The sequence below is a fragment of the Silurus aristotelis genome, assembly GCF_946808225.1.
Source record: "Silurus aristotelis genome assembly, chromosome: 20".
NCBI classification, from domain to species: Eukaryota; Metazoa; Chordata; class Actinopteri; order Siluriformes; family Siluridae; genus Silurus; species Silurus aristotelis.
This window is the reverse complement of record NC_139593.1, coordinates 1,819,497-1,845,895: the sequence shown is the minus strand read 5'-3', so window position 1 is coordinate 1,845,895 and position 26,399 is coordinate 1,819,497. Positions and strand designations below refer to the sequence as shown.

Below are 26,399 nucleotides of genomic sequence, written 5' to 3'. Positions count from 1 at the left end.
TAAAGGACAGGGTGTGAACCAGAAACTATTAGTCAATTACAAATAATAAGACAGGCAAGACAGAATGAGGAAGACTTTGCCAAGATGGTATATGTTAGGGTGCTACTCCATGCAACATACACTATATTTCCAAAAGTATTGGGACACCTGACCTTTCATGCAATATGTGGTTATTTTCCAAACTGTTACCTCAAAGCTGGAGGCACTCAACTGGACGTCTTTAGATGTGCTATAATTAAATTTTGCATTCACTTGAACATTGAACCCCAAACCTGTTCCAGCATGGCAATGCCTCCGTACACAAGGTGAGCTCCTTGAAGATCTGGTTTACATGCTTTGGAGAGGAAGATCTTGAGTGGCCTGCTATAGAGCTCTGATCTCATCCCTACTGAACACCTTTGGAATGAATGTGAACGCTGACTGCGGACTGTGTCTTTTCCATCTGACACTATCATAATTCGAATACAGAGCTCTACGGTTGGTTTAGAAAATACACATATGATGGGCATCTCCTTTCCTAACTGAGGGGTTTTTAACGCGAACAATATAAGGTTGCTAATTCAAAAGCCTGGCATTTCATCTATGACGACCATGCACCAATAAAAGAGGAAATGAAAAGCCGAATATGTATCGTCTGCCCTCTGCTTGTTGATTGTCTAAGGTGGACAGTACCACTGCGGATTATAGTCCAACAATAATAGCAAGAAACAACCTGGAATTTACAAACAACCTAAGATCTTGCGGTGGTGTCCAGTATACAGGCCCAGGACACATTCATCCTACTCCAGGTATAGCTGACTGTTCCTGGGGAAGAGGTGAAAGCCATTGTTTACTCCGAATTTAAGTGGATGCCAGACCTAATAACCATAATTGACTAGACTCAGCATTATGCCTTACCACCTAAACTAAAAAGCTGATTTGCAAGACCCTTTTGGATGTTGATCTATTGTTTATTCTGCATGACATTCCTGAATCTTTGGAAGGCACCTCCTGGTTCATGATCTTGGATTTGCAGTATGGATACTGGAAGTGGAGATTAAGAGTCAAAGTAAGCTGCAGGCGGTCTTCATTACTGCCAGTGGTCTATGCCAGTTCAGAAAGATGCTACGTTTTCTATGCAATTCTGGAATATTTTCAAGATCTGCTAGGTGAACATGGATAACATTACCATGTATTTCAGCACATAAGAAGAGTGCAAAGAAAATATCAGAGCAGAGATCGCTGCAGAGACTGACCCTAGCTAATCTCAACAAGTGCTATTTTTGCAAGCAGCATCTGAAGTTCCTAGGCCATATCATGTCTGGGCAGTGGGAGTTGAGTTTGGTGCTGTCAAAACCACAGTGGTGAAGGTCTACCCAGTGCACACTGATCAGAATGTTGCCAATGATTTCAGTATTATATCATATATTACATAAAGTAATCAGACCATGTAGAGGTGTACATTCAATTAGTCCATGGTCTATCTCTGGAATTAGACATTATTTGGAGCTGTTGAAAAGAAAAACTGCAAATTGGTCCATTATTTATTAAAATAAATTTGGATAAATGAATACACACAATTCATTTACAATCTTATTACATTTCACTTACATTTAAATGCGAGGTAAAATAAATCAAGTAAATATCTTAGAATCTTCTTCTTTCGGCTGCTCCCAATAGGTGGCGCCACAGCAGATCATCCGTCTCCACACTACTCTGTCCTCTTCATCTGCCTTTTTCACGGCAACTACCTGCATGTCTTCCCTTACTACATCCATAAACCTCCTCCTCGGTCTTCTCCTTTTCCTCCTTCCTGGTGGCTCCATCCTCAGCATTCTCCTACTGATAAACCCCATGTCCCTCCTCTGCACATGTCCAAACCATCTCAATCTCACCCCCCTCACCTTGTCTCCAAAACGTCTTACATGCGCTGTCCCTCTAATAAACTCATTTCTACTCCTGTATATCATCGTCACTACCAATGACCATCTCAACATCTTCAGCTCTGCTACCTCCAGCTCCACACCTCCTGTCTTTTACTCAATGCCACTGTCTCTAAAAGTGTATTTCTTAGAATGAGGGTTTACATTTGTGATTTTTTTTTTTTTATTAAATTAAAACACATTTTATTGACAATCCACGGTCAAGTTGCTCAACAGAAATCTGATTTTGTGTACAGCAAAAAAAACACCAGCACATGAGTAATCCACAGTCGAGGCAGAATCTCAGTAACGTTTGAATCTTTTCTGAATCTTATTTTTTATAAGTGAAGATCAGATTCTGGTAGACTGGATTTGATTGGATATCAGTAACATTTGAATTCTGGTAGATTGAGTCTGATTGGTCAGTGGTTGCGTCTGGAGTCCTGCACACAGATTCGGGTAATTTGGCGTTTGCTTGGGGAGAATCAACATTTTGCTCATTTTCGTAACCGTTGCTCGTCTGAAATAGAAAAAAAATAAAACATATTAAAATATTTGTAAGTGAAGTGTTTCTGAAAGTATTACCAGGAGCAAATCATTGGTTTGTACCTCTTCGAAAGATGTTAGAAAGATGCCTGCAGGGAAATGAGAAGAAAAACAAAGCTAGGTTGTTAAATATATTTTAAATGAAGCACTGACTATGGCGGCTTTGTGTGAACATTGAAGTGTCAAAATTACGGCAGTGATCCTTAGTTTTAGGAAGGAATGAAGGCAGGCATGAAGATGTGTGTCCCATTGTGTTTCATTGTCTCATTAGTTTAAGTATAAGGTTTGTTTGTTACTGTGGTGAAACTGTGTGTGTTATAGGTCAAAAATCCGGAGGCGACTGTTACTGTTGGCTTTTAATTCTGAGTGCAATCATGAGGTTAAAAAAAATCAGTTTTTACCTTGACATCTTCTTTTGCAGTAGATTGCTATAATCACACCAACGGTGAACACCACCGCACCTGTACTGATCAGGAGGTAGGCAGCTAAACCCGGAACATGTGTACAGGAAATATATATTTTTTAAATTTATACAACTAAATGCAACAGGACAGGCATTTATTACGATGTTATAGTGCACTGCAGGTGTTTAGAGGCCGCTATAAATAATGTGTGAAAGCACCTCAGACCCTGTGGTTAGAGAAGTGTGATGCGCTTAGCAAAATGTGCACTTGCTTTTAAACTAAACTGGCAACCTGTAGCCTTCCTGTCAGAACTGAGAGGGTTAAAAAAACATAGAAATGAGATGCCATTATTCCTGAAGTGCAAAACAAAACAGTGATGTGATCAACATGATCATGCAATACAATGCAGTATTATAAACACTAAGCATTTCTAATGATCACAGGGGTGAGGGGGTGAGTGCTGGTGCGTTGGCCTGGTTATTATCTTAGACTCGTTTACACTGTGTATGCAGGTCTACATACCATTGTATGAGGGAGCGGTGGCTTTGTGGTGAACCTTGACTGATTGAAGAAAGGGAGACATAATGAATGACATGACAGAAATATAATAAAGAAGAGCTCAGGATAAAAGTTCTTACTTGTAGCTGGAGGAGTCTCAGTGTGCACTGATGGACTTGTGATATGTGTTGTAGCAGAGTATGTGGTGTTTGTGGACTGTGAGACAGAACTGCTGGCAGGATCATCTGAGAGAACAGAAAACAAGCTAAAATCCAGGCACAATCCTCATTGATCAATTCTATCGATCCTCCATCAATCACCAATTTACATTAAACCACACCCACATTTTAACCATTAAACACGTGTGTTGAACTCTGTTTGTAATCAGTGAATTATTGTGTGAGATTTTTAAAGTCTCTTCTGTAACACTTACCCATTTCAACCAGCAGATGTAGTTTTGTGTAAATATCAATTGAAGGCCACATTCGCTCGATCCCACACCAGTAAGTGCCCTCATCCTCTTCTCTCAGATCAGTGATGTCGATGGTGAAGATTTTGGCTGTTGTGTCGTCGTACAGAGAGAATCTGGTGTCTTCAGTAGGAGATCCAGAATAAATAAGAACATGCTTCCAGGTATTACATGCACCTCTGCAGAGATATTTCTTGTATTCTTCATATTCAGGTTCATAGGGACATTTAATCTGAACTGATCTTCCTCTGTATCCAGTTACTGTAGTTACAGCATCAGATCCAGCTGGAGAATGAAATGTGATCCAGGATGATGATGATGCAACGTATAAGACCAAATGAAGCTCAGAATCCAAAAACATTTAAGTGCATGCACTGCGGCGAGTGTAAGAGAAGGTGCTAAAGCTATACACAGATTAACCAATGATAACTCATGATAAAATTTCTGTCTAGCTATGATAAAATTTCTGTCTAGCTATACGCCTCCATCAAAGTTCTAATGTTGATGATGAATATGTTGGAGTGTTTCTACTCACCTATAATCAGGCAGAAGCTGAAAATAAGGAGGATCTTCATTCTAAGTGTTGTGTTAGTCATCTTCCACCTCTCACTGTCTCTGCCTGGGTGACTGTGCAGGGTCTATTTTTGTGGTGAAAGAAACAGCGATGTCTTGTCTGCAAAGCCCCTCAGGAAGTTGAGTGTGCATTTCAAACGTAAGCTTTCAGCGATGTCCTACCTGAATACTTCTAGAGAAGTGCAGTAGAACAGAGCGCTGCACCACAGACAGGAATATCATACAGTGAGAATGAATGTCATTACTAAAGCAGGAAACCTTTCACTGTAGCCACAGCTGCATCACCAGCACACATGATCTCTAACAGAAACATCGATCTTCACCTCATGTAGGGAGTTTTCTGGGGATTACAGTTTTCCTGGGGATTTGAAATGAAGTCAAATTGTGTGGTTTTGTGAAAATTTCACATGAAAGAAAACACAAAAGTAAAAAATGGTTCTTGAGAAAGCTTAAGAACAGTTTTGAGCTATGTTGGCTGACCTTTCTTCATGATGTCCAGCATTTCTTCAGCCGTTATCAAATAGAAAAACAGCTATAAAGGCTACATAAATATATTTGAGTTTGTGCAGTTTGCTACAGGTGCGGTTTGCGAGCTCTGACTAGGTCTTACAACCTTCATGGCAGGTCCACCTTTACCACACCAAAATGAGACTTCCCCAGGTTTTGAGCACCATCAGGTCACTTCCTGGGTTTACTGTTCTTAAGTGAAACTAATGCTATTAGAAGTGTGAAGTATTGTGTTTTCACTGTGCATATCAAGCTGTTTCTCAAGCCTATGTTTCACGCTTTCCTGTGTAGGATCCTTGCTTTCCACTTTTATGATTCTCTTTCCCCTTTGTGTGTTTTTTGGATTTGTTTTGCCTCGCTGATTGTCCTTTCATGTACCAAACGCTGTCTCTTTGATTTGTGTGTTTCTCAGACTTCCATGAAACCGCAAAAAGATTCTAAGTCACCTGCATCCGAGTCTTCTCCAGTGCATTCTCTGACCATCCAATCAAAGGACAGAAAAATGCCGCCAGTGTCACCAGATTGAAATCTGTTTGGTTAAAGAACCAAGTTGCATTGTCATGTATTTGGAGATAATTGCACCTGCACTGTTTATTCTAAAGGCCTAAAGGCAGATATCTTTGACTCTGGGAACTGGATAAAATGTAACTGGATAGAAACAAAGATATTTCTAGAAGCAGGGCAGAAAACTGACAGAAAATCTAGGGGTTTAATTATTGGGATTAGTTTACTACACATTTATGGACCCTGTATATTAAAACATAAGTCAGTGATTCTGCTAGTGTTTAGACAGCAGTTAAGGCCTTGCTGGCCCTGATGGCCGACCACTTATAAACTATAGTCTCACTTGTGGGTTTAAATTCCACTCAGTTTGTGGAAGATCTGAATACACAGTAGCTTTAATGCCAAAGTAAAATTAATAAATTCTTTTTATCAATGTTTTTAAATTTAACCAGGTGGTAGCGTTAATTCCTGTACTAGACCAGGCTGGAAGGAAGATAGACAGGTGGTGTTTCACCAAGCAGAGCTTTCTTTATTCACTTTTACTCTGAGCCCTGAGCCTTTCCTGGATCACGTGGGGCTCCCCCAAACACCTGCGATCCCACACGTCATACCTTGATGCTCATTTGGGAACCGCTCACTGTCACGGATCGGCAGTTCCTCAACACTCGGGTGAACTCACTCACGAACCAGCATGCCCTTCTTTCAACGTCCACTCGCACCCAGTCACAGATCGGGACTCCTTTATATAATTCCCCTTTGCTTCTTTCCACACATGTCACGATGCATGCTTTCAGCCATGCTCGGTCTCTCTCTCTACCCCCCTCCCGAGGCTGCTGTCTTTCTCCTTTTTATTGGCATTGCTGGACTGAAATGAGCACACTGTTTAGTCTCATCAGCTACATGTGTAGACTTACAGCTTGTTTCATCCGGCTTTACCCTCCACTCGTAAAATGCTGCCACAGCCACAAATGTGCCATTTGTTTATATAACTATAACTATATATGATTTTAGGGTTAATATTTACTCTTTGGAAATCATTTAAATTTTTTTTATTTTCAGCGATGGAATTTTAGGTCATATTAAATGTCTCACAGAATTGCTACTTTAATATTATACTTAATTATATATCATGATATAGTATAAATAGTGTATATCTTAATACTAAAGCCCCATAGAGAACGAGCATCCTAAAACTTCCCTCTAGAGGCCAATGAAAAAAAACCTGGGTGAGCACCCATATACTGTAGATGTTCTTCTAGAAGAAAATACAAAGATTTCTAAAGAGAGATGATGAAAGAGGATGACTTAAGCTAATAAAAGATGCTTATGATGCTTCTCTGGCAATCTTCACATAATCTAGTATTGTAATTTTCTGAGTTCCATAATTTATACCCTTTCTATATGTGCTTTGTAAAAAAAAAAAAATAGGCCATGGAGCAGACCTGATTCCTTCTGCTAGTATTATGATTCCTTTGGAGTTGTCTCTGGTCTGTGCTTGAAGAATCCACATAAATGAGATCGGAGTCTTTCTATAAGAAGGCAAGTAATTATGTTGTATGTACTTTTCACCATGACTACAATCACTCAGACAGAATTTAACAGAAATGATTACTTTTGGTGTACAATCGCTGTTTTGATGATCAGATCGAGGTTGGCCAAGTGAGATCATGAGAAGGAACAGAGGCCACCACACGAATCAGTTGCCAAAAAAGCCAGTGTTCGAAACAGACAGAGGGCTTCCCTAAAATGATACTTTTAGCCACAATCCAGTCTCTGGAGAATGATCTAGACAACCTCAGGGCCAGGGTTAAGTTCCAGAGGTTTATTTGGGACTAAAACATCCTCTTCTTCAGGCCTGGCTGAGCTCAGCAGCACCAAACTATGCCATCAGTTGCTTCTCAGATCACAGTAAACAGTGAGCGAGGTGAGTAAATATTAGGCCTGGTTTTAAAAGTCCAAACAGCGGTTAATATGAATATGTTAGAAGGAAAAGACATAAAAGCATTGTTCAATAAACAATGACTTTATGCCTTTTCCTTCTAGCACTTGACAAACATAAAGTACTTTTATATATATATATATATCAAATGCAGACTTGACATCAGATAGTGGTATTTATCAGAGATAACTGCAAAGAAAATTAGATGTTATTCAAAAAAGAGAAATAAAAGAAGTGAAGCCAGGCAGAAGATCTGGAATATCTTTTCTATACCTCTAAAGAATCAAGCATTGTGACAGTTAGCTTTGAAATATGACATTACATATTATGACATTTTTTCTTCATACATAAATACATGAAATCAGTTCTGAAGCAATCCAGAAAAGTACAGAGTAAAAGCTACATGCTTCATGAGTTTATATTTTAATTTGAATGAAGATATCATGAATAACGAGATTCCTACAAACATTTAAAGGATGTTATAGTGAGTGCAGGTTTTCATTGGCTGCTATTAATAATGTGGGAAAGCAAGTATGTGGTTAGGCTTGTGTGAAGCACTCTGCAAATTCCTTTTAACCCGTTAGCCTTTGCCACAGTTTCTGAGAGTCACATCTGAAATGCCCTTCCTAATTGCTACCTAACTGTTGCAATGAAATGTCTTTCACAGATTGGTGAAGCGCTGCTCATCTCAACTTCTGAGAGACTCGACCTCTTTAATCCTCATTAGCTGCAAAATATTTCTCCCACTGTTTCATTTTAATAACATTTACTTTTTCCACACTTTTGCCCAACTGTTTTGAGACTCATTTCAGTATTCAAATTGTAATTTACATTTTTCCCCCCTTAAAATGGTTCATTTCCTCAGTTTAAACATGTCTTATGTTTCACTGTGAATAAAATATGGGTTTATGAGATTTGCAAATCATTGCGTTCTGCTTTTATTTACATTTCGCACAGTGTCCCAACCTTTTTGGAATTTGGTTGTAACATGCAATAAATTTAAAGAAATGATAAAAACAATAAAACAAATTTTATTGCCAAACCACAGACAAATTGCTTAACAGTTTTTTTAGTATACAGCATTGTTACATGCAGGCTTGGCGTCTGATGTTGTGGGATTATTTAAAGAAGATTTTGAGTTAATCAGAGGTACAATAAGAAACAGTAAAAAGATAAATGTTAGCAAGTGAGTAACGCAGAGGCAAAACATCTGCTGGGGAACCAATAAACACTGCACCAGCATTTTAATCTTATCTTAATCTTATTCGCTTTTTGTGACTGTCAGATTCTGGTAGACTGAAACTGCTTGATCATCAGTATTGGTAGATTGTATCTGACTGCTCGGTGGTTGGGTCTGGAGTCTTGCATAAAGATTCAGGTAATTTGGTGTTTATTTTTTCTTGAAGAGAATTGAAAGTGTTGCTCGTTTTCGTAAACATCACTTGTCTAAAATAGAAAACGAAACTCATTAAAGTGTTTGTAAGTAAAATGTTTCTGAAAGTAATAATAGGAGCAAATCATTGGTTCGTACCTCTTTGGAAGATGTTACAGGTCCTGCAGGGAAATGTTTTTTTACCTTGACATTTTCTTTGGCAGTAGATTGCTATGAACACCACTGTACCTGTACTGATCAGGAGGTACAGTAGGTAGTTAAACCTGGAACATGTATAGGACAAAATTTGTAAACCACTTCAGGGTTTTAGTCTCATTTCTAATAATGTATGAAATTCTGTGTGAAAATGTTTCAGACCCTGTGGTTAGAGAAGTGCACACTTTGCAAACCGTGCACTTGCTTTTAAAATAAACTTTCAAACTGTAGACTTCATGTCAGAACTAAAAGGGTAAAAAAAAAAACAACATGGACACGGCTTTTTCCTTCATCTTTTATACATCCGAAGAATCATGTAATTATTACTGATAAAACATAAAGTGCTGAGGAGAACAGTGATGTGATGTACAGGTTAATGCAGTTTCATGAATTATTATAAACAGAAAGCAATTCTAATGATCAGAGGCTGATATGAATAAATGGTGAGTGTTGGTGTTTTTGTTCACAGTGTGGATGCAGGGGGTACATACCATCAGATGAGGGAGCAGTGGTAAAAAAGTGGTACGGTGTTGAGCTGTGATTAATGGAGTAGCTGAAAACAGTGAGACATGATGAATATCATAACAGAAATATAGTGAAGAATAAAAACAGTTCAGGATAAAAGTTCTTACTTGTAGCTGGAGGAGTCTCAGGATGCACTGATGGACTTGTGATAGGTGTTGTAGCAGAGTATGTGGTGTGTGTGGACTGTGAGACAGTACTGCTGGAAGGATCATCTGAGAGAACAGAAAGAGGATAAAGCTACAATTCAGGCTCAGATTTACACACAACTAACAGTTTTTAGGTTTATGATAAAATATATATAATTTTGAATGATCGTCCAAAAATCAAAAAATGCCCTTATGGATCTATTAATTTACATTAAACAATAAAATGTGTTTTGAAAATTCCCCCTTAATAAATGAGGCTCATTCTACATTGTACGTGTTGCTTTAGAAATTTGTCTCAATTACAGTGTTTGTAATCAGTGAATTATTGTGTGAGATTCTTTAAGTCTCCACTGTGTAACACTCACCCAGTTTAACCAGCAGTTTAAGCTCTGTGTAAATATCCCTCCCTGTGCGCTCGATCCCACACCAGTAAGTGTCTTCATCCTCTGCTCTCAGATCAGTGATGGTGATGGTGAAGATTTTGGCTGTTGTGTTGTCGTACAGAGAGAATCTGGTGTCTTCAGCAGGAGATCCAGAATTAACCAAAACATTTATCCAGTCATTACATGCACCTCTGCAGAGATATTTCTCGTATTCTTCATATCCAGGTTCATAGCGGCATTTAATCTGAACTGATCTTCCTCTGTATCCAGTTACTGTAGTTACAGCATCAGATCCAGCTGGAGAATAAAACACAGTGAAATGAAATGTGATCCAGGATGATGATGATGCAACATCTAAGACCAAATGTAGCTCTGAATCCAAAGACATTGAAGTGCATGCACTGTGGCGAGTGTGGGAGGAGCTACAAAAGCTATATACAGATTAAGAAATATAGATTTTAAATAACAAACAATCATACGTGTAAGAAAACATGGTTATCTGCTCTTTCTACCACATAGAATATAATGATCTCATATTTTATATTTAACCACAATAACGGAAGAGATGAAAAAAGCCCTGACCTCTAAAGATACAGTGTATAGTTACAGACAGAGTCTCACCTACTACACGGATACAAAACCTTATTTTCAGTGCATGGTACAATGAAATTAAGTAGAGACACGTAAATGTTTTCATGTGTAGGACACTTGAACATGTGCACTTCCTCAGTAATGATGTGTTTTCCTCTGTGTGTTTTATAAATAATTAGAAAGTCTCATAATCCTTTGCAATGTCAATACTGAACCCTGGAACCTCATGATAAAAGTTCTATCTAGCTACAGTATAGACATCTATCAGTGCAGAGGGTTAATGTAGATGATGAATATGTTGGAGTGTTTCTACTCACCTATGATCCAGCAGAAGCTGAAAATAAGGAGGATCTTAATTCTAAGTGCTGTGTTAGTTATCTTCCACCTCTCACTGTCTCTGCCTGGGTGACTGTGCAGTGTCTATTTGTGTAGTAAAAGAAACAGTGACGTCTTGTATGCAAAGCCTTAAAGGAAGTGCCCGGGTGGGCCATACATTTCACCCCTGTGCTTTCAGTGGTGTCTCAAATGTCTGCAACTCAAAGTCTGATTGGTTAAAGCAACATCTGAAGCTAGAGGAGCCTCATTTTTGGCATTAATTAAATACATATACATGAAAAAAATATTTTAAACATGAGTCAGTGATTCTGGTAGTGTTTAGACCAGCAGAGAAGGTCTTACTCTCCCTGATGGCTGATTATTGGTAAACTGTAATTTCACTTGTGGGTTTAATGCATTACCTTGCTTTCCAGGTAAATCATCTATTATTGTCTATTTATAAATGAAAGTAAAATGTTTGGATCTAGGGTCATACATTTCCTGTTAAAAATGCTGTGCCAGTGGTGAGCGAGTGGAGGGCGGAGCTGGACGGAATGAGTGGTAAGAAACACCTGCAGCTAATGAGACTAATCAATGCACTCTGTTGGTGACACCAATAAAGAGGAGAGAGACACCAAACTCCGGAGAGAGACACCCGCCTCAGAGAGAGACACCAAGCAGAGATCAGTAAATGTCCCCCAGCAGATGGAAAGAAGGAAAGGTGTCCTGAAGCGCGAATGTGTGGGTGAACCACCACGTGAATTCTGAAAAGAAGAGCGCCAGGGTGAAAACAAAAGAAAACAAAGCAACTCTGATCAGTGAACGTGTGTCAGAGACTTTCATTTTGAGTTTTTGTTGATATTAATGTAGCATGTGTGAACAAGGCGAAGTCTTCTGGTGTGTTCAGACTATCTGACTGTATATATGGCTGAAGAGTTCAGAAGTAAGTAAATTACACTCTATGTTCTTGGGAATATTATTTACTCTTTGGAGATCATTTCAGCTTTTTTATTGATTGATTGAAAGGCCTGCTATATGTTCCTCTAAAGCTAAAATAAAGTTGCCTCTACCATATTATCTATAGAGATAAGATCTTTCTTTGCACATTAGATTACTTCTTATCTTTTCTTTTTGTTTTATTTAACTATGTATATAAAACTTTCTTTTCGGCTTCTCCCGTTAGGGGGCGCCACAGCGGATCCTCCGCACGTTTGATTTGGCACATGTTTTACGCTGGATGCCCTTCCTAACGCAACCCTCCCCAATTTATCCGGGCTTGGGACCGGCACTATGAGTGGCTGGGGATGGTTCCCTGACCGGGAATCGAACCCGGGTCGCAGCGGTGGGAGCGCTGCATCTTAACCAATAGACCACCAGGGGACCTATTTAACTATGTATATACACTTGAAATAATATTGGACCCCAAATAGTATTTATTGTTTTTTTGTGTATTATTCCAACGGTCACATGATGTTATCTGAGTGAATCAGTTGAACTCCAGGAGTATCAGGACAGTTGCACTATATTGCCAGCAGTATTCAGTCACTCATCCAAATCATTGAATTCAGGTGTTCCGATCACTTTCATGGTTACAGGAGTATAATATCATCACCTGGGCATGCAGACCACGTCTACAAACATGTGTGAAAGAATGGGTTGCTCTCTGGAGCTCAGTGAATTCCAGCGTGGTATCGTGATAGGTCCAGTTGTAAAATTTCCTCCATACTAAATATTCCACAGTCAACTGTTAGTGGTGTTATAACAAAGTGGAAACGATTGGAAACGACAGCAACTCAGCCATGAAGTGTTGGACCACGTAAAATCATATAGGCGGGTCAGCGGATGCAGAGACACATAGTGCACAGGGGTGACCAACTTTCTGCAGAATCAATAGCTTCAGACCTCCAAACTTTATGTTGCTTACAGATTAGCTAAAGAACAGTGCATAGAGCTTCATGGAATGGGTTTTAATGGTCGCGCGGCTGCATCCGAGCCTTACATCACCAAGTGCAATGCAAAGCGTCGGTTACAGTGGTGTAAAGCCGCCACTGGACTCTAAAGCAGTGTTCTCTGGTAATCTGATGGACGAGTCTGGATTTGGCGGTTGCCAGGAGAACGGTTCTTGTCTGATTGCATTGTGCCAAGTGTAAAGTTTGGTGGAGAAGGGATTATGATGTGGGGTTGTTTTTCAGGAGTTGGGCTCGGCCTCTTCGATTCAGTGAAACGAACTCTTAATGCTTCAGTATACTAGGAGATTTTGGACAATTTCCTGCTCCCAACTTTGTGGGAACAGTTTGGGGACGGCCCTTAGCCCTTTCTGAACCCAGCCGCCGACCAAGCTGGGATATGCGAAGAAAAGAATTTCACTGTGCTGTAATGTATTTGCGACAAATAAAGGATATTCTATAAAAAAAAGAACATGACTGGCCCGACCTCAACCCAATAGAACACGTTTGGCACGAATTAGAGCGGAGACTGCGATCCATGATTCCTTCTGCTGGTATTATGATTCCTGTGCAGATGTCTCTGGTCTGAGCTTGAATAATCCACATGGATGAGATCTGAGCTACACACTAAGAAGGCAAAAGAAGAACTTTCTAACTTAGTGGCTATAAATACCATCTAAACATTGTCAGATTGGACTGCACATTGTCAGATATTTTGAGCAAGTATCTACAGTGTTTAAAAATTGTTGCTGGTGAAGTCGGCTACCATCTGGGCTGCAGCTATCGATTATATTTGTAATGGAGTATTCTACCGATCACTTTTTCTTCATTAAAGGACAATATTAATTATACAAGAGAAAATAAGACAGGTCTTTTAAAAAGTACAGACAATTCAAATTTCTTTTGAATTGTGGTTCAACAGAAGCATTAAAAAAAAACTAATAAAAACTGGCCTGGACAAAAATGATGGTACCCCTCGAAAAGATTGAAAATAATTTGACCTTGTAATTAGCATCACATGTGTCTGCAAACTTGCTATATCTTCTGCCTATTAAAGGGTGAAAAGTCGTCACTGTGCTGTTTGGTATCATGGTGTGCACCACACTGAACATGGACCACAGAAAGTTAAGGAGAGAGTTGTCTCAGAAGATTAGAAAATGAAAATTATAGACAAACATGTTAAAGGTAAAGACTATAAGACCATCTCCAAGCAGCTTGACTGCAGTTGCACATATTTAAAAGTTTAAGGTCCATGGACTGTAGCCAACCTACTTTGATGTGGCAGTAAGAGGAAAATGTATGACAAATCCAAGAGATGGATAATATGAATAGTACTCAAAGAGCCCAGAACAACTTCCAAAGAGATTAGAGGTGAACTCCATGGTCAAGGTACATCAATGTCAGATCACACCATCCATCGCTGTTTAAGCCAAAGTGGACTTAATGGAGAAGTCGACTGTTGAAAGTAAATTATATAAAAGCAAATCTGATATTTGCCAAAATGCATACAGACAAAGCACAAAGGTTTTGGGACAATGAGTCCTGGCTAAACCCAGCAGTAGTGAACCGTGCCATAAATTGCTTCTCGGATTACAGCAGAGCAGTGAGTGAAGTAAATGAATGCTAGGAGAACCTGACTCAAAAAAACCTTTGGCAGAGATTTTCTGCATTCACTTCATAAAAGATGCTACTGGTGCTAAAAGTGCTAATAGCTGCGTGAATGTGGACAATGTCAGAGCAGTAAAAACTTTCCCTATCATGATTTGAGGAAGTCTGTCAGAAAAGCAAAAGGAAGGAAGGACCACAGCATCACAGATCCGTTTTTTTTTTTTTGGACTGCACTGATTAGTGAACACTGGGTCAGTAAACTGCACATGTCTCAAAAATTACATTGTGGGGTTGGTGGTGGTAGCTCAGCGGTTACGGGTCTGATATACTGATTGAAAGGTTGGGGATCAAGTCCACGTATTTGCAAGCTGTCGCTCTTGAGGGTCCATGAGCAAGGCTCTTAACCTCTGTGCTCCAGGGGTGCTGTAACATGGCTGACCCTGATCTTTGACCCCAGCTTCCTAACATTGCTGGGTTATAAGAAGAAAGAATTTTAACCATAAATCACCTTTCTTTACCTTTACCATTATTGTTCCTGTCTTCAAGACACCTAGCCTGCCTGCCTGAACAAGTATCTGCCATTGAGTGTGTCCTGAGGGGAACATCTCAGCCTAGTTTGGTTACAGCACCAAGAAGGGCAGATGTGCTCTTTAGAAGGTGCTGTGATCAGCTGAGTGTACAGTACCATCTCCAATGATCTCCTTGACCTGCAGTCTACCTACAGCAAACTGTGCAGGTCCAAGTTCGGAAAGTTAGTGAAGGACATCAGCCAGTGGAGTCTTCTTTCTGTTAAAGTCTGGGAAACACTTCCAGTCCCTGAAGGCCATCACATAAAAGAGGAGAAGCCTGAACTAAAACACCAAAATCTAGATCTAAGACTCATTGCAGAATGCTCACTAACTCAATCAGCTTTGAGCAGATGTGCAAAATATAACGCACAGATTTCACACAGCTGGATTTTATTGGACATAAGAAAATCTAGTTGTAGTGTTTCTGCTGCAGAATGTAAATGCTTCCTATGAACATACTATATATATCTTTATAATTTATATATAATATAATGTATTGTAATATATTTTAATAGACCAGGGAGTCCAATAAGCTATTAATATTAATAAGCAAAAATAAAATGCATAAAATATTTTATTGAACAGTTCATTGTGGTTTTCCGAAAAAAACCAAAAATCACTTACTATCACATGCAGACTTGACATCATTTGTTGGTAAATTTATCAGGAAATGAAATATTATTTAAAACCAGAAATAAAACACTGCGATTGAGTAATCAACATTTCAGGCCGAATGTCTGAAATATCTTTTTATATACATCTAAAAAAAACAAACACTGTGACATTTAGCTTTAAAATAAGATCACTGAACCTGAAGGATGAAGAGTGACATCCTAAATCTTATTGTTTATTAGTAAAGAAAGGATTCTTTAGATTGTGTCTGGTTGCCAATTAATAAAAGAAGGATTCTCGTAGATTGAGTCTGATTGGGCGATTGCTGGTTCGGGACTCGTCGGGAAAGCAGGTCCGGGTGTTTGGGCTTTTATTCTTGCTTGGGTTGGAAGGAAATTAGGTACGTTCTCATAAACACCACTTGTCTGAAATGGAAAACAACAGTCATCAAAATATCGTAATGCAGTTGTTTTTAAAAGTAATACCAGAAGCAAATCTTTGGTTCGTACCTCATTGAATTGTGCCGCAGCGCTAGAGCCTGAAAAGTGAGGAGAAAAGCGAGAAGTAAAAATTGACTTAATATAATGTTAATATACTTTGAAGCATTAAGTGGTAGTGTACTTCGACGTATTAATATTTGAAATAAAGTACTGAAATTAGAAAGATAAATATCAGCTTCACATGTGTGGATAGTTTTATTGCTCTGAAATGTTTGAAACTTTTTAAAAAAACTTTTCAGATACTATTCTGTTTAATGTCGAAACATGGCATTGTGTGATTGTTTTATGTATAACCAAGAGCAACACATATACTGAAAGGCCTACAATGATACCCCCCCCCCTTACCACACTTTTTCTGAAAGTATGAGGCTAGCGCTAGCCCAGACTGTAGTTTAGCTAATATCAAGTCCAGCTCAAACCAGCAGAGTTCTTTACCACTCCACCAGAGGGAGCTCTCACTGGAATATTGAACCACTTTGTAGCTATGATTTATTGGAGTCTGGTGTATTGGATTTGTTTGCCTCACTGACTGTCTATTCAGTTGATGAATCTACTTTGGTTATTGTTCTGGTTTCTATCACTTTGTGCTTCTCCAATAAATTGCATATGGATTCTACCCAACCACCTTCTGCCTCGATATTAAACCAGCAGTCACTGTGTGTATAATTAGTGAAAGATCCAGAGCTGAATTACTTTTGTCTTCAGTTTTGGCTACAATGACAATGAAGCAGGTGATAATGAGGTAACAAATAAATCAAGTTTTTTTTTACCTTGACATTTTCTATTGAAGTAAATTGCTGCAATCACACCAACAGTGAACACCAGCACACCTGTACTGATCAGGATGTAGGTACATAAACCTGGAACATCTGTACCGGACAAAAAATGTAGGCATGTGACATTTAACAGGACAGACATCTAACAGGACAGGACAGACACTGTGTAGCTGAAAAGGTGAGTGCTGGTGTGTTCTGCCTGGACAGTATTGTCTTGGACGTTTACAGTGTAGATGCAGGTCTACATACCATCGTACGAGGGAGCGCTGGTTTGCTGTTGAACCGTGTTTAACAGATTAGCTGAAGAAAGAAAGACATGATAAATGACATGACACAAATATAGTGAAGTAGAGCTCAGGGGGAAAGTTCTTACCTGTAGCTGGAGGAGTCTCAGAATCCACTGATGGACTTGTGATATGTGTTGTAGCAGAGTATGTGGTGTGTGTGGACTGTGAGACAGTACTGCTGGCAGGATCATCTGAGAGAATAGAAAACAAGCTACAATCCAGGTTCTCCTTTTCAGTTTCCATTTTACAGTTTCTAGGTTCATGATCAACAATTTGAGACTCATTTACCTTATTTTTGGCTAGATATAAAAAAAGATCGTTTTTAATATGTTTGTGTTGATGAATGCCACAAATTCTGTTTATATTTACTATTAAAGAGATCAGGGAAACTTTTAAATGATGATTACATAGAAATTAAGCAGCATGAGTTTGTTTCCAATAGCAATCTGCCTAAATCACTTTAATACTTTATAATCGGTGAATTATTGTGTGAGATTCTTTCAGTCTCCACTGTGAAACACTCACCCATTTCAACCAGCAGTTGAAGCTTAGTGTAAATATTAGTCCCTGTCTGCTGTACCACACACCAGTAAGTGTTTGCATCCTCTGCTCTCAGATCAGTGATGGTGATGGTGAAGATTTTGGCTGTTGTGTCGTCGTACAGAGAGAATCTGGTGTCTTCAGCAGGAGATCCAGACTGAACAGGAATGTCTTTGATTGCAGGCCAATGGGGACATTCACCTCTGCAGAGATACTTGTTGTTCTTTTCATATCCAAATTCATAGTGACATTTAATCTGAACTGATCTTCCTCTGTATCCAGTTACTGTAGTTACAGCATCAGATCCAGCTGGATAAAATATTATCCAGAACAAAATCCAAAATGAGGTAAATCCAAAATGAAGCTCCATATCCAGGATGTATAAGAGAAAAGCCAAGTACAAATGATACACAGTGACTGTTAAAAGTGTGGGAACACTGAGTCTTTTGTGGTTTTTGAGACACATTTATTTTTTCTTTTGTTTCTCAGTAAAAAGCAAAAACACATAAGTGCAAATGGGACATTTTTGTCTCTAACAGAAGAACTTCTGTGAGACCAGGAACACAGGAGAGAAGATGTTAGCAAAATGTTCATGTTTCGAGGTTGCTAAATTACCTAATATTGGTGAATAGAAATAAAAGAAACATGCATGTGTCTCTCAAAAACCATAAATGATTGTGTTTCCACACTTTATACAGGCACTGCACATATCTGCAAGATCTTCATTTTGAATAACACAGAAAATACTAATATTAACAACAGGAACCAGGTGAACCAGAAGGTCAGTATCAGTATAAAGTATCAGCCCTGATCCTAAAGCACATAGCGTGGAGTTAAGAATGGTTTCTCAGCTAGTATAGATATTGATCAGTACATTTTCTAAATCTATCTTTTAACTTCCCCTAAAAGTGCTATATTTAATACATACTTGCTAATTGAAATTCATTGTCATTGTATTTGTATTGAATTTGCCAGTAAAGTTGTACCTAATAAGTCAATCACTTGAACATGAACATTCTTGCACTCACCTATATTCAGGCAGATGGTGAAGATGAAGAGGATCTTCATTCTAAGTCCAGAACACAAAACACGGTAATTTTGGACACTCTGAATGTTTCTAACTTCGCAGTGACTTTAATAGAAATGCCACTTTTCACTTCCACTTTTAACCAAGTATCAGAAAGTCACTCAGAAAATCCGATAGTGAGGTAAGTAGCACTGCCCCTGTGTACAAATATTTACGTTCATCTGAGTGACCTACATATACTTTCTGCTAACTGGGCTATTTCTGAGATGTGCACAGACCACCCCATACCTTACATCTTCACCTCGCTGCTATATGTTAAGGTTCATTCATTCATTTTCTCCCGCTTATCCGTAATTCGGGTCGCGGGGGCAGCAGTCTAAGCAGGCCCCCGCCTTCGACTGCTGCCCAATCCTCACAGCACCGTCCCTTGCGGTCCCTCCTGCAGGTGGTGAGCCCACGGGAAGATGTTAAGGTTTTATGTAAGAAAACCCCTCCACATAATCATACAAACCTCAGAACTTTACATAAAAGTGATGTTCTTCATCCATAGCAAACCATTACTGCGTTGACTATTCGTGTGGTTGAGTTGGTCTGTGTGGTGGTTGTTGTGGTTGAGGGTAATGTGAGTGAGGGAAATTTGTGTTTGAAAGTTTTGATCTAATGTAGATAATCAATACAATAAATAACAAATTAAGCTTATATTCAAACACCAGAACTTATCTACAGCATTGTTAGGCGCATGGCCAGTGCAAGTTGAAGAACGGAACAGAGTTTTTATTTTGAACAAGTCATTTCCAGTCCAGACAAAAAGCCAAAAAACCTTGCAGACAAAAAAAAAAAAATTATAATACCAATAACCATTGGTGAAAGTAACAATTAGTTCCCTTGTATGGTCAAGCGTGGTCTCCTGAGTCTTGTCGGCTATTAGTGAAGGTCAGATTTTGGTCGGCTCTGGTAGGAGTCTTATTGCTTAGTAATAGAGGTTGGACACTGGTAGACTGAGTCCGATTAGTTATTTTTTAAAGGGCAGAGTCTGGTAGACTGAGTCTGATTGGTTAATTTTTAAAGGGCAGAGTCTGGTAGACTGAGTCTGATTGGTTATTTTTAAAGGGCAGAGTCTGGTAGACTGAGTCTGATTGGTTATTTTTAAAGGGCAGAGTCTGGTAGACTGAGTCTGATTGGTTAATTTTTAAAGGGCAGAGTCTGGTAGACTGAGTCTGATTGGTTATTTTTAAAGGGCAGAGTCTGGTAGACTGAGTCTGATTGGTTATTTTTAAAGGGCAGAGTCTGGTAGACTGAGTCTGATTGGTTATTTTTAAAGGGCAGAGTCTGGTAGACTGAGTCTGATTGGTTATTTTTAAAGGGCAGAGTCTGGTAGACTGAGTCTGATTGGTTATTTTTAAAGGGCAGAGTCTGGTAGACTGAGTCTGATTGGTTATTTTTAAAGGGCAGAGTCTGGTAGACTGAGTCTGATTGGTTATTTTTAAAGGGCAGAGTCTGGTAGACTGAGTCTGATTGGTTATTTTTAAAGGGCAGAGTCTGGTAGACTGAGTCTGATTGGTTATTTTTAAAGGGCAGAGTCTGGTAGACTGAGTCTGATTGGTTATTTTTAAAGGGCAGAGTCTGGTAGACTGAGTCTGATTGGTTATTTTTAAAGGGCAGAGTCTGGTAGACTGAGTCTGATTGGTTATTTTTAAAGGGCAGAGTCTGGTAGACTGAGTCTGATTGGTTATTTTTAAAGGGCAGAGTCTGGTAGACTGAGTCTGATTGGTTAATTTTTAAAGGGCAGAGTCTGGTAGACTGAGTCTGATTGGTTAATTTTTAAAGGGCAGAGTCTGGTAGACTGAGTCTGATTGGTTAATTTTTAAAGGGCAGAGTCTGGTAGACTGAGTCTGATTGGTTAATTTTTAAAGGGCAGAGTCTGGTAGACTGAGTCTGATTGGTTAATTTTTAAAGGGCAGAGTCTGGTAGACTGAGTCTGATTGGTTAATTTTTAAAGGGCAGAGTCTGGTAGACTGAGTCTGATTGGTTATTTTTAAAGGGCAGAGTCTGGTAGACTGTCTGATTGGTTATTTTTAAAGGGCAGAGTCTGGTAGACTGAGTCTGATTGGTTATTTTTAAAGGGCAGAGTCTGGTAGACTGAGTCTGATTGGTTATTTTTAAAGGGCAGAGTCTGGTAGACTGAGTCTGATTGGTTATTTTTAAAGGGCAGAGTCTGGTAGACTGTCTGATTGGTTATTTTTAAAGGGCAGAGTCTGGTAGACTGAGTCTGATTGGTTATTTTTAAAGGGCAGAGTCTGGTAGACTGAGTCTGATTGGTTATTTTTAAAGGGCAGAGTCTGGTAGACTGAGTCTGATTGGTTAATAGTTAAGGTCAGACTCTGGTAGAGTGAATCTGATTGGTTAGGGGTTCGGTCCTTATTCTGATAGATGGATTCAGGTATATTTTGCATTTCTCTTGCTTGGGGAGGAAGAACATATCGGTCGTCTTCATTATCTTCATTTGTCTGCAACGAAAAGCAAAAATCGTTCAAATATTTTGCAAGTTAAGTGCTTGTAAAAAATAATCCCTGATGCACATCACTGCCTCGTACCTCACTGGAAGGTTGCATCACTGTTACAGAGCCTGCAAGGAGATGAGAAATGCAACAAAGTGTGAAAGTTCATCCAAAATGCATAAACAATACAATCTGTCAAAGTGCAGTTAAATATGTAAACACAATGAATACATTTATTGTGTATGATTTTCTTTTCTTGTTTTTTTGTTGTTGTTGTGTATTTCTGCTGGATTTTGAATTGTAGCTCTGAGATTAGGACCTTAGAATGTTCTAATGAAGTTTTTCGTTTTCAAAACGAAACATTTCTTATTAGTTTTGTACAAGCAGCTGAAAAAATGTCCTCACAAACCACAAACTAGATGATGTCGGCTTTTTGTGGGACTAAATGCAAACACCACATAGTCATACATGATCGTCCTGTAGAATACAGTGGAGCTACAGCAGGGTGGATTTCTCTCATGGCCAATTTGTAGCTTCATCAAAATGACTCTAGAGTTACATTCAAGTCACTGAATGACTGCCTTGCAAAATTGTTTCCATGAGCATGTGAGTAACAGTGAAGCGACCCGTAATGAATTTAGAAAATCACCATAAATAAATCCGAAAAACACACATTAAAGCAGGATTTACCTGAGCAGGTTCTTCTGTAGATTGCTATGGACACACCAACAGCAAACACCACTGCACATGTACTGATGAGGTAGGTAGCCACACCTTTAACATTTGTTAAAACATCTTTAACATTAGGATATATACATTTAACTAAAGACAATCAACATTTGAAACCACATTAAAGCATGTCATGTAACAGGAAATACATGGAGAATTAAGTGGAAGTGTGCAGAAGAAGAAGGTGGATTAAGGTAAGGAGAAGCACCACCTGACACTGTGCAATGCATAGAAAGTTTTTACACTGAAAGCTATTAATAATGTTAGAAACAAACTATGAATCTAAGTTGGAACCTTCGATTAGAGAAGTGTGAAGTGCTTTTTTTTTGCGAAATGTGCACTTCCTATTAACTTACAAACCACAGCCTTCGTGTCAAAACCTTTTAAAAAGATCATTGACGTGGTTTTTTTTAATTTTCTTTTTCTTTTTTTTATTTACATTTTCTTGGAATGTGCCATTCTGTGACATCATTGTTACTCATTGAGGATGCAAATAAAGACTATTTAAAATCACTGAAGTGCTGAGCAGATAACGATAAAGAAGAGCTCAGTGGAAAAGTCCATACCTGTAGCTTGGGTGGTGGTGTTAGCATACACTGGGGGTCTCACAGTAAGTGTTGAAGCAGATTGTGTGGTGTGTGTGGACTGTGAGACCGTACTGATGGCAGGGTCATCTGAGGAAATAGAAACAGGATCAAGCTCTAATCCAGGTTCTCCTTTCCAGAGAGTACACACTTCGTCGCTTAGCTGATTTACTTACGTGCATCTTGATAAAAGCCAATGTGCCGTAATGCGTAGCTGATCTATATTTAGCCACACCCACATTTTCCCCTACACAATTTTCAAGTTAAGCTATGAACCTATGAAATTTCATATACACTATGTTTCTTTCCTGCTATATGTGGTTCTTTTCTAAACTGTTACCACAAAACTGGAGGCACTCGATTGTACAGGACGTCTTTAGATGGCGCTATAATAAAATTTGTGCATTCACTCGAACTTGGAAACCCAAATCTGTTCCATCATGTCGATGCCTCTGTGACCAAAGTGAGCTTCTTGACTATCTGGTTTACATGCTTTGGAGAGGAAGATCTTGCTGTTATAGAGCTCTGATCTCATCCCAACTGAACACCTTTGGGATGAATGTGAACGCTGACTGCACCCCAGGTCTCCTCACCAACATCAGTACCTGCCTTTCGTAATACCCTTGTGACTGATGAACACAACTATCCATAAGCACACTCCAAAATCGTCTCTAGGTTACGACCGTAACCATAGTTCCCCGGGGGAACGAGACGCTGCGTCGACACGCTATGGGAACGCCCCTGCGTGACCACGCTCTGAACCACGTGTGAAATCTAGCCAATAGGCAAGCCGTGACGTCATAGACAGGCGACGGCGCGTAAACCAGGAAGCTACAAGATGGCTGTGCGGTGGTAGCGACATTAGCTTCTGCAAAGAGAGAAGGTAAGCGCCGTAGGGATGCAGGGGGTGTGGCACGGGGACACAGCGTCTCGTTCCCTCGGGGAACTATGGTTACGGTCGTAACCTAGAGACGTTCCCCATTTCAGGAACTCGAGCTGCGTCGAAACGCTATGGGAACGAGTGTCCAATCACGCCACACTAACCAGACCCTGCCGAAAGAGTGAGGGCCTCGGCACCAGCACGCAGAACAGAGGAGCCCGGGGAGTTCGTCCCAGGACCACAAGAGGACCCTATGCGCCAGCTGTTTGCAGGGGCGAGACCGGAGGCCCCCCTGGTGGTAGATGTACGAGACCACCGCAGTATTGTCCGCGCGGACCAACACATAGTGATCTCTAAGGACTGGGAGGAAGTGTTGTAACCCCAACAACACTGCCAGCATCTCCCGGCAACCTACGTGCCACAAGAGACGTGGGCCGCTCCACAGACCCCGGGCGGAGTGGCCACTCATGGGGTCAGTGCCGCGTTCACGCACTCTGTGAAGGCACGGGGTGAGAGCGCTAGGCCAAACGGAAGGACCGATATTGGTAAGCGCCGCCCCGAAAGCAACCTCAGGAACCTCCTGTGTGCGGTGAAGGACGGCTGCATGGGAGCATGCAACCTCCAGATCTAACGTATGACAAATCAGTCCTCAGACTCGACCTCAGACACGACCTCTCTAAACGAGAAACCTGAACCCGAACCTCAAAAGTGAGTGGTTCAAGAAATGGAGATGCAGAATGGGATGCAACCCCCCGTCCTTCTTCGGAACAACGAAGCACGGGCTGTAGCAGCCTGACTCTCTGAACAAGGAGGAGGGAACCACCTCGATGGCCCGTTCCATCAGGAGAGCACGCACCACCTGTCCCAGGACCAGAGCCTGCACGGGTCCCACCAGGGTGGGACACACCCCGTTGAACCGGGGAGGAGAAGACGCGAACCGAATCGCGCGGCCCTTCTCCACAGTACGCAGGACCCCCGAGAGACTCCAGGCAGCCCTCCAGACTGACAGAAAGTCTCCACAGGGAGAACCAACCCCACAACACTTGGGGAGAGATAGCTAGCTAGCGTCTCTACCACAAGCGGCATCGTCCCGTAGCCACGCCACTTTGCTCCAACAACATTCGCGCACAGCGAAAGAACATCTGAAAAGCACGCGCACACACGGGCCTCCCAGGACCCAGACACCTCGGTGCGCAGTTAAGGGAAGGCGCTGAGGCTGTGACACAGGGCGCAGGAAACGCACAACCAGCTCACTGGGTGCGCGCTGCTTCTGCCACACGACCGGCAAGCTAAATCCAGCCAGTGCCACGACCTCAAGGAGCCCCACATACAGCACAGGCTGTGAGGAGTCCGCAGGCTCGCTAGCATCCATCATCTCATCCTCCTTGGAGAAAGAGACATGCAATGCTGCGCCGCCCGCACCGAGAGAAGAAACAGCCGCCAGGCATGCTTCCCCTAATTTCCCGAAATTTCATCCACCTCAGAGGAAGAAATACGGAGCACCGCGTCACACACACCGGGAAAAGAACCGATTCCAAACGAGCGCTCTCCCGGGAGAGAACGGGAGCTCGGCTAGCAGCCGAGAGCGCATAGCCACACGGCTAATGCTAACAGCCGACACCATCGAGAGCCGAAGCCTCGAGGGAGAGCGCCCACCTCGGAGAGCGCTCTCCGAAATTCTTCCACCTCGTTGGAAGAATACGGAGCACCGCGTCACACGCACCGGGAAAAGAACCGTTTCCAAACGAGCGCAATCCCGGGGGACGGGAGCTCGGCTAGCAGCCGGGAGCGCATAGCCGCACAGCTAAAAATGCTAACAACCGATACCCTCGAGAGCCGACTAAGCACGCTCCTAAACTAAGCAAACAACACATCGGCTGCGTGTCACCCCCCCGAAATGAATCGGGGCAAGCAGGAAACACGCGGACGGAATTCTGCCTGCATACAAGCTCATGACTGCACAGATAACACACTCAAAGCGCTTACCTGAACGAGCAGAAGCTAATGTCGCTACCACCGCACAGCCATCTTGTAGCTTCCTGGTTTACACGACGTCGCCTGTCTATGACGTCACGGCTTGCCTATTGGCTAGATTTCACACGTGGTTCAGAGCGTGGTCACATAGCGTTTCGACGCAGCTAGAGTTCCTGAAGGGGAACTAGTAAAACATCTTCCCAGAAGAGTGGAGGGAATTAGAAGAGCAAATTGGGACTAAATGTGGAATGTGATGAAGAAAACTTAACCAAACTTATGAGCAGGTGACCCAATACTTTTGCGAATATAGTGTATATAAAGTATGTAATATATATTCGATTAATTATTTAATCACATGACTCATAAGTTAATTCAGAATTAATCACAACTTAATCACTCATTTTTTTCTGTTCTATATGTATCTTAAATTATTACTTTTCAAATTTTAACATTCTCATTAACATGTTTATGGATAAATACAGATGCTTTGTGCAAATGTACGTTTATTATTACTGAATTACTGTAATAAGGTAAGGAGAAGCACCACCTGACACTGTGCAATGCATAGAAAGTTTTTACACTGAAAGCTATTAATAATGTTAGAAACAAACTATGAAACTAATTTGGAACCTTCGATTAGAGAAGTGTGAAGTGCTTTTTTTTTGCGAAATGTGCACTTCCTATTAACTTACAAACCACAGCCTTAGTGTCAAAACCTTTTAAAAAGATCATTGACGTGGTTTTTTTTTATTTTCTTTTTCTTTTTTTTATTTACATTTTCTTGGAATGTGCCATTCTGTGACATCATTGTTACTCATTGAGGATGCAAATAAAGACTATTTAAAATCACTGAAGTGCTGAGCAGATAACGATAAAGAAGAGCTCAGTGGAAAAGTCCATACCTGTAGCTTGGGTGGTGGTGTTAGCATACACTGGGGGTCTCACAGTAAGTGTTGAAGCAGATTGTGTGGTGTGTGTGG

At 40.6% G+C, this 26,399-nt stretch overlaps 1 protein-coding gene and 1 long non-coding RNA gene across 2 annotated transcripts in view; one reads left to right on the top strand and one right to left on the bottom strand.

Moving 5' to 3' along the window:
- Window positions 1–8,562, top strand: part of LOC310715918 — a 68,747-nt gene extending 60,185 nt beyond the window's left edge. Inside the window, exon 2 of the long non-coding RNA XR_014530435.1 lies at window positions 8,481–8,562. This is a non-coding gene — a long non-coding RNA (uncharacterized lncRNA). The remainder of the gene's footprint in view (window positions 1–8,480) is intronic.
- The window catches only part of LOC310715880 (uncharacterized protein), a 184,087-nt gene extending 165,240 nt beyond the window's left edge, over window positions 1–18,847 (bottom strand). The window contains exons 1-7 of the mRNA XM_083522577.1: window positions 18,756–18,847; window positions 17,713–18,036; window positions 17,274–17,378; window positions 9,966–10,280; window positions 9,562–9,666; window positions 3,783–4,103; window positions 3,490–3,594 (exon numbers count right to left, since the gene is read on the bottom strand). Coding sequence (XP_083378703.1) covers window positions 3,490–3,594; window positions 3,783–4,103; window positions 9,562–9,666; window positions 9,966–10,280; window positions 17,274–17,378; window positions 17,713–18,036; window positions 18,756–18,795 — 1,315 coding nt within the window. The 5' untranslated portion in view covers window positions 18,796–18,847. The remainder of the gene's footprint in view (window positions 1–3,489; window positions 3,595–3,782; window positions 4,104–9,561; window positions 9,667–9,965; window positions 10,281–17,273; window positions 17,379–17,712; window positions 18,037–18,755) is intronic.
- Window positions 18,848–26,399: the final 7,552 nt, after the last annotated feature.